Source organism: Cervus elaphus, chromosome 4 (genome assembly GCF_910594005.1).
Source record: "Cervus elaphus chromosome 4, mCerEla1.1, whole genome shotgun sequence".
Lineage (NCBI taxonomy): Eukaryota > Metazoa > Chordata > Mammalia > Artiodactyla > Cervidae > Cervus > Cervus elaphus.
Window position 1 is genome coordinate 62008745 of NC_057818.1, and position 9502 is coordinate 62018246.

The 9502-nt window shown below is 36.9% G+C and overlaps 1 protein-coding gene across 1 annotated transcript in view; it reads left to right on the top strand.

Moving 5' to 3' along the window:
* Window positions 1–4809, top strand: part of LOC122692848 (zinc finger protein 665-like) — a 38532-nt gene extending 33723 nt beyond the window's left edge. Inside the window, exon 8 of the mRNA XM_043900660.1 lies at window positions 3067–4809. Within this exon, the coding sequence (XP_043756595.1) occupies window positions 3067–4676 (1610 nt within the window). The 3' untranslated portion in view covers window positions 4677–4809. The remainder of the gene's footprint in view (window positions 1–3066) is intronic.
* The last annotated feature ends 4693 nt before the right edge of the window (window positions 4810–9502 follow it).

The window sequence follows — 9502 nt, forward strand, 5'->3', positions numbered from 1 at the left end:
TTGTCTAGTACCTTTGCGTTCTTGCTAGAAATTCTAGTAATTTCTTTTTTTAGAGATGGTGCAAGTATCCTTGTCTAGATGTCAGGGGAAAAGTTTTAAGTCATTCCACATTGAGTATGATGTTAGCTGTGGGCTCTTGATACATGTCCTTTATTGTGTTGAGATCATTTTTTTCTATTTCTAGTTTACTGAATGTTTCTATCATATTTTTAGCATTTTCACCTGAGGGAACCTCTGGGAATGGTGAGGCTTGTGCCAGTTCATTCTCAATGCAATGTAAGGAGGAGGAGGGGAGTCAAAGGCCAGGAAATTGTCATGAACTTTCCTACATTTTTCAGTTTAGTGTTTTCTGGACAGGCATCTGTTTGAGTGCTGCTGCTCCTTTACCAGTTGGGTGAGTTTTCCCAAATTGTTTTCTGCTTTTTTGTTTTTTCTGCTTTGTTTTAACTTGGCTCCCTCATGGGTAATGAGTGCCTGTGGTTTACTACTGTCCTGCTGACATCACTCCTCATGGTTTTTTCCTTTGAGAGTTTGTGTTAAGAATTTAATGATATGATTTGTAGTTTTTAGAGAGGCCAGCTAAAAGAACAGTGTTATGTTTAATAATAAGGAGAGTTAGCATAAAAATTTTGTATACAAAAGTATATTATGTAATTAATATTTTAGTTACTTTTTTCTTTTTTAACTTACTTAACTGTTTTGATTATATCCTGAAATATGTCTTCATTATATCTTCAGGCTTTGTCAATCACTTTCTCCTATCTTTGTTTGTTTCCTCATACAAACTCTGCTAACCCAACTAGGAGACCTTCATTCTGAAATCACGATCTCCCTCCTTTACAGTACTGTTGATCTGATTACTTTGCTCTGCATTTGTGTGTACAGATTAGACTCCTTGTAATGGTCTTCTCCTGGTTTTTTCTTCTGCTTTCTGCTGAGAACATTATTGCAGAGTCTCCTGGAATACTATATATGTTTATATTGAGCATATATGCGGAAATACAGTCACTAAAATACTCAGTTGGATACACTGCATAGCAAATAGTGTAATAGATTGAGAGTTAATTTCCTTCTACAGTGTTTAAATCTCATTTGGTTTTTTCCCATACTCATAGTATAATTCCCCTAGTTAAAAATGGTACAGAAGTATACTATTGCTAAACCAATTCTTCTTTTGTTTTAAAGTCAGTATTTTAGTTGCCCTTGTACAGTGGTATTCACACAGTCAAAAGCTATGCAGATATGTGTACTCTGTGCTCCACTCAGGCCGTTTCTCAGTGTGATCTTTCCTTATTACATGGTACCATGATGTGAATGGAAAGATTCTTATTTTCTAGTATATTTAAGTTATATCCTAAATGTCTCAATTTCCACAGCACTCTTTCACCATCCCGCCACCATCCACTTTACTTACACTGTAAAAATAACACCTCTGTGTATTGAACAGCTTTCTCATGACACAACCTAAATCACTTTGTGCAGCTGTGACAACCCAGAAACCATTTCCAGGAGGGGTGGCTGAATCCCCTTAGTAGTTACACAGCTCACTTCTTGTGTCTTCCTTGACGTTTTCTTTCTTAACTCCTGATATTTGTCATAGTATTTTGTAATCTAGACTGCTTGGGTGGACAGTCATGTTTAAGAATATGTTGTCTCAGTCTGTAGATCAAAATTCATAGTGTGGTTCTCACTGTGTTCAGTGTCAATTGGGGGTCATGTACATAAATCTGTGATTCCACTTTCCTTACTTGAAACATTGTGATTATTTTCCTCAAGACTTTCAAAAGAAATTAGTAATGTTAGATGGCATGAAATGTCTTTTTTTGGGGGGGCGGGGGCACACCATGCTGCTTATAGGATTTAGTTTCCCAATGGAACCTGGACCTAGCTCAGTGAAAGTGGTGAGTTTTAACCACTGAACTGCCAGGGAATTCTCAGAAATAGTGCTTTTTTTTTTTCTTTTGAGAAAGATCTTTATTTGCTTTAAAATTTTTACAGTAGTAAAAATTATATATTATACATTGTGTGTGTGTAGGCACAGTCATTAAGTCATGTCAAACTCTTTTGTGACCCCCTTAGACTGAAGCTGACCAGGCTTCTCTGCTCATGAAATTTTCCAGGTAGAATACTGGAGTGGGTTGACATTTCCTACTCCAGAAATAGTGCATTTTTATATTAACAAATCAAAAGTGACTTTTGTATAAAAATATCATTCAGGTATGTTTATTATATCCGTTTTTTCTATTATATATTGTATTCCTTTTTCTTGCAATTTGTTCTCAACCATATTGTATATGACCCTAGTTAAATAAATTCGCAATATATATTTTGGAGACAATGACCTGGATATTTTAGGGCACTGCACAGGTACGGAGTTGCTCTGTGTAATAGCTGTTAATGTAAGTGGAGAATATTTCATTTATTAATATTTAAATTTTATTTGTAGAAGGTGGTCTTTTAGAATTTTTATGCTGCTTCATGGGTATATAGTTTTGCAGGAGGTATTTAAAAGAACATTTTATTTTTTAAAAAACTTCTATCACATTTGCTATTTTCTCTGTTATATTTGTTTCTGAATTTGAAACTGCCACTCATTGCGATTATTCATTAAATAAGTTTGTTTTGGATTATTCATTGTTGTAATAGATTTTTTCAGATTTTTTAGCATTCATTTATATTTAACAAGTATGTATAATATAGTATAATATTTTCTCCTCAGTTATGAGGCACCAGTAAGTATTTTTAATGATAATTGGTATGTGCTTTGGTGTCATGGTTGAAATATACACTTTTGATAGGTAACAGAAGTTTTTACAATGAGTGTTTTTACGTAAGTTGTTTGAAAATTGGGTGCCCTAAAAGTAAGTGGAATTATCTCAGATCACTTTATCTTTACTAAAGAATCATTCATTTTGTGTTTGCAAAGGTTTTAATATCATGATGGGGAATTTTCATAACTCCTTTTTATGTTAGTACTAGTTTGGTGTAATATCACATATTTAACATGATATATTTACTTACAAATTGTAATGAATAGGATTACTTATGGTTCTTTATATCTTGTAGATATCTCTCATATGCAAGTTATCAAGAAATTACAACTAAATGCAAACATTTATAGAGGAGAAGGATTCCAAACATTGATACTGGGAAGACACAAAAGGAATAAAATTGAAGATTTTTACCTCAGGGAAATCCAGGAAAATATGTGTGACTTTGAGTCTCAGCCAAGAGATGAGGAAAGAAATTACAAAGGAAAGCGTGTATCCCATGACAAAAATCTCCCCTGTAAGAGACAGCGGCATGGTAGACACATTGCAGGAATTCAGCCTATTGAAAACAGACTTCCTTTAAACTTTGAGAATGAACTGCAGCTTTGTAAAAGTGAACAGAAAATTGATGAATTTAATGATGCTCACAGGAGTATCATCATTAATGCCTCATTTTCACCACTTCAAGGAGTTTCTTCTACTATCCAGTCCAACCTTGGTAATCCATGTGTGAATGATTTTATGCATCCTTCAGTACTGACACAAGATCAGAGGGCACACAAGGACAGCCCTTACAATTGTAATCAGAGTGGTCAAACCATTCATCAACGCTTAAACCTCACTCAACATCAGTTGATCCATACAGGAGAGAAAATCTTTAATTGTGATGTATGTCACAAAGTGTTTAGTCAACATTCAGACCTTGCTATTCATCAAACAATTCATACTGCAGAGAAATCTTACAAGTATAACAAGTGTGGCAAAACCCTTAACTGTGGATTGCACCTCACTGGACATCAAATAATCCATACAAAAGAGAACTTATATAAGTGTGATATATGTGAAAAAGTGTTTACTCAAAGTTCATACCTTACAGTTCATCAGAGAATACATACTGGAGAGAAACCATACAAATGTAATGAATGTGGCAAGGTGTTTAGTCAGAATTCATACCTTGCAAAACATCGCAGAATTCATACTGGAGAGAAACCTTACAAATGTAGTGAATGTGGCAAAGCTTTCAGTCAAAAAGGAAACCTTGCAAGTCATCAGAGAATTCATACTGGAGAGAAACCTTACCAGTGTAACGAGTGTGGTAAAATGTTCAGTATTAGATCAACCCTTGTCAGTCATCAGATCATTCATACTGGAGAGAAACATTACAAATGTAATGAGTGTGGCAAAACTTTTTATTTTGGCTCACATCTCATACAACATCAAATCATCCATTCAGGAGATAAACCATATAAATGTGACATCTGTGGGAAAGTCTTTGGTCAAAATTCATACCTTGCAGTTCATCGGAGAATTCATACTGGGGAAAAGCCCTACGAATGTAAAGACTGTGGCAAAATCTTTAATCACAGCTCAAACCTCAAGAGACATCAGATAATCCATACAGGACAGAAATTATGTAAATGTGATATATGTGGCAGAGTCTTCAGTTATAATTCATACCTTGCAATTCACCGGAGAACTCATACTGGAGAGAAACCTTACAAATGTAACGAGTGTGGCAAGGTCTTCAATCGGAATTCAAATCTTGCAATTCATCAGAGAATTCATACTGGAGAGAAACCTTACAAGTGTAACGAGTGTGGCAGCTGCTTTAGTCGAAAGGCATACCTGGCAAAGCATCAGAGTGTTCATACGAAAGGGAAACCTTTCAAAAACAAAGACTGTTGACAAGCCTTTACTTAAATCTCAGCCGTCAATACATTTGTTGTTGTTCAGTTGCTAAGTCATGTCTGACTCCTTGCAAACCCATGGGCTGCAGCACACCAGGCTTCCCTATCCTTCACTGTCTCCTGGGGTTTGCTCAAACTCATGTCCATTGAGTCAGTGATGCTGTCTTAATTATCTCATCCTCTGTTTCCCTCTTCTACTTTTGCCTTCAGTCTTTTCCAGCATCAGGGGCTTTTCTAATCAGTCAGCTCTTCATATCAGGTAGCCAAAGTACTGGCTTCAGCTTCAACATCAGTCCTTCCAATGAATATTCAGGGGTGATTTCACCTACTCTAACTGGACAGAACCTCTAGACATGTATTGAGCTAGAGGCTCAATGAATTTTGAGTCAAAATTCATACTTTAAGGTGAACCGATGTTTCATGTTGGAGAGAAACCTGACAAATATAATGACTGATAAATCTGTCAGTGTACTGTGAAGCCTACCTTCCTGTCAGGTAACCCACATTGATGACAAACTTTAAGGAAGTGTTTTTAGCAGGTGTCGCCATCTTAGGCTGCATTGAAAATATCATTCTGGAGAGAAATCAGATAAGTGTGTTTAGTCTGACCAGCCCTTTAGACAAAGAATTCATTCACCAAAGATTTCTTTCTGGAGATTATTACCTCACAAATGCTAGGAATCGGCAAAACCTTTACGCGGGGCTCACATTCTACCAGTCATCAAATAATCTGTGCTGGACAGAACATTACACATGTAATGAATGGGGCAAGGTTCCAAATTAATGCTCTCTCGTCACTGGATATTGGAATATTTATCCTGGAGAGAAACCACAGAAATATAACATGTGTGGCAAGGATTTTACCTAAAGATCATAAGATGGGGGAGTTACTGGAATTATCCCTTACAAATGTAACAAGTGTGGCAAAATCTTCACCTTGAGTTCAAGTATGAGGCAACAAGGGAGAGTCCATTGAAGAAAAACCCTACCGAGGTTTTATCCAGGCTGCACAATTCATCAGACTTCTCAATACATACCTTTGAAGGAAATCACACAAACTAATATGTGTTCTAAGGCTTGTACCTGAAGATAAAACCACTGAAATAGATTTAATCTGGAGAGCAGTGTTTCAAGTATAATGTTATAAAAGTTTTCATCAGGTATCTCCAACTTGGTGTAATGGTTCATTTCATACAGGTCAGAAACTAAAGAGATTTACTGAACGTGGAAAGAATTTGATGAAGCAATGCTTCCTGAGGTTTCATCACAAAACGCCTCATATTGGGGATGATCCTTACAAATGTAACGAAGTAGGTAAAGTTTTTGCACAGTTCTTAAATTAGCCTGTGTCAGCCAATCCATAAAAGGAATAAGTAAGTCTGCAGTTCTCTTAAGATTAATGGGAGATCGTTATGTTCTTCAGAATTATTACAAGTCACAATAAGTTAAAATTTGTGGAATGATTTGTATATGACATGAAAACATATGTGTAAATTGGCAATTGTCTTCACTCTGTAAATATTCTATTAATTGTGTTTTCTTGAAGAGGCCACATTACAGTTTATGCCATTCAACCTGAAGTTTGAAGTCTGTTGACCTTAATCTTCATTACAGGTCTTTGATGATGGTCTCTGGGAAGGAGTCAGTAAGGAGTCAGTGAAGGAGCCAATTTCATTGGGTTTGGTCATCCACATCTACGTTCCCTGGAAAAACAAGGACCCTTAATTACCAAATTCACTAGTGTATTAATTAGCGTCAGGGAGGGGCAGAGAATAGTGTAAAATTCTTGTTGCCCATCGTGCTTGTTATGTTGAGGGTCTATCCATGGATAGAGCACAGTTAGTTACAGAACATAATCCTCTGCTAGGTGACCATGAGCAGAGCAGTAAGGACACTGAGGGATGTGACTGTTCATGAGAGGAGAGGGAAGGTTACTATGGACGGATTATGTGGTAGGAACAGTGCCCAGAAAGCGTTGGTTACTTTCTCCATTGCATGGTGAATAGGTGTTGTTTACATCTGTGTTTTTTTTTTTTTTTTTTGCTGTACCGTGTAGCATATGTGATCTTAGTTAACCAGGGATCAGACCTGTGCCCACTACAGTGGAAGCACAGAGTCTTAACCCCTGGACTGCCAGGGAAGTCCCTGCATCTGTGTTTAATGAGTCTTAATCTTGGGAATTGTAGGGAGAGCAGTTAGGATGAGAGGAAAATTTAATTACTGGGCTGAGCCTTCGTGGAGGGTAGGCTTACAGTTTGAACTTCCAGTTTGTCTCAAAGGAGCACTCAGGCTTTTTTTCCCTTTAATTAGTTTGTTCGGATAGGCTGAAAAAGAAAAAGTTCTTCCTCAACATTAAAAAGTGTCAATAGTCAAACATCAAAAATGAAATTAGGGGAAATTCCCTGGCAGTCCAGTGGTTAGGACTCAGTACTCACACTGCCAAACTGACAGGTTCAATCCATGGTTAAGAAACTAAGAACCCATAAGCCAAAAAAAATTTTTTTAATGGGATTAGACTTCAGAGAACTTAACTGAAGCAGACTCCTCTCACCTGCCAACTAGTGTGCCTCACAAGCGTCCTATGTTAATAAGTCTGCTCCTTCTTTGCCTGCCACTTTGCTGAATTCCTTCTGTGCTGAGACACAAAGAACCTGAGCCTCAGTAAGTCCAGGCTCCAGATACTGAAACCCCCACCAGGTGGGAGACACTAAGCCTGCTGCCCACCAGCAGGTAGAACCCAGAGCAGTTGGAGCCAGAAGGTTTATGATGCTGACTGCCACTTACCTCACCACCAGCCAATCAAAGAAGAGTTCACGAGCTGACCACACCCACTTTGAGCCATTACTATAAAACTCCTCACTACCCTCTTGTTTGAGACACACAGTTTTGAAGGCATTAGCCCACTGTGGCCCCTTTGCTGGGCAAAGCAATAAAGCTAAACTTCTCTACTTTGGAAAAAAAAAAAAGCAAAACACCCATTAGCTTACTCCTGAAACTTCTGAGTTAATTGGCTTGGAAAATTACACTTTTTGTCTTGGTAATAATTTATTACATTTGTTTTCCACAGCACAAGTGCAATATGGTTCTGTAAAATACTTGTAAGATACTATTTAAATAAACTTCTGGAGATATTTTTACTCTAGTTTTAATTAATTTTTGGAAATGCTGACTAGATAATATAATGAAACAATTTACTCGATTTTCCAAATGGTGTTAAATTTCAGTTTCAAATTATGCTATTACCTGATATGTGTTGTTTACTTTTATGCTGTAATAAATACTTTCAATCATTTCTTTAGCAGAATTTTTTTCCTGACAGATGTGTTTGTCCTGTTTTATAGCAGGGGTTACTAGGTTGTTTTGGGACTCTTAGGATGCAATGATGCTCAAAAGGCAATGACGGGTACAAAGTAGATGCAGTATAAACATAAAAACAATTAGTTTGGGGCTTTAATTCAGCGAAAGAACTGAGATGGCAAAAGCGTGACAGGAAATCTTTTTTGTGGGACACCCAATATCCTCCACATAGAATTTGTTCACAGCCAAGAATAATGTATTTATCTTTGCTAAGTGATCTTGATTTTGATTTATATTACCATTTTTGGTGAGCTGCATAGGTTGCAGGATCTTAGCTCCTTAACCAGGGATTGAACCTGGGCCCCACAAGTAAAAGCAATGAGTGCTAACCCTGGACCACCAGGGAATTCCTTGATTTATGCTATCTTTAATATGAATTCTTTGTGTTACATTTCTATTACTAATATTTTATGATAGATTTTTGAATCTTCATGGAGGATCTGAATCTTCATGGGGGATTTAGTTATTTACTTTCTCTTCTTCTATTTTCTATTTGTCTAGTTTTGTTTCCTAGTAATTCTGGCCTCATAAATTGAGTTGAAGGTGCTTCTTCTGTTTCTTTTCTTGAAAAGAAATCACATAGAATTGCCAGTAATTCTTTTTAAATTTGATAGAATTGTAAAATGCTGTTGTTGCAACTTTGTTAAATTACCTTTTGTAAAGTAGAGCCCCTGAGTGTTGAATGTTAGGCAACAGTTCTGCAGAAGACTGCAAGGGAGAGTGAAGTGGAGACCTTTATTACACAGAATCTTGAGGAGCTACAAGGTACATCTGGAGGGAACATGTAGAAAGTCCAGGCAGCGTCTATGCAGAGCATGATGGAGGAGTTTAATTAAGCTCTCACAGTCACTATCTCTGCTTTTGAGTTTCTTTCTTAGGTGGTGGGCATTTTGAAATTATAAATTTCCATTGCAATTCAAGGCAGTTATTCAAATAATGTTTAACATTGGTGATTTGTTGTAGGTTATGGGTTTCATGGAATTACTGCATTTCATCTTACAATCTTGTAGAGTTTTTGTAAGAGTTCCTTTCTATTCTTTTCATGTCTGCCTGCTCTGTAGTGATATTCCCTATTTTATCTAATATCAGTAATTTTGTTTAGTGTAAACAAAGAAGGGAAAAGTCACTTCTGGTAGACGCTGCAGTTATTCACATATAGTAATATTATGTACAGCCATTTATCAACCTGTGAGATCATATATGTCTGCCCTTTGATATCAAGTTTGGTCATTAGACTAAGGCAACCCTCCCTTTCACTTGAGAGGATTCGCACTTCTTTGCCCATTTCATGCAAGCTTGTCTTTTTGAGTTCTGGGCCAATTTGGTATGAATGGAGAGGCATGTTTCAAGTTTAAATGGAAGCTGTCATAGCTTTTATTTGCTTCATGTAACCCTGTCTTTATTTTCCTGGGCTCCAAAATCACTACAGATGGTGACCGCAGCCATGAAATTAAACGGCTCTAGCTC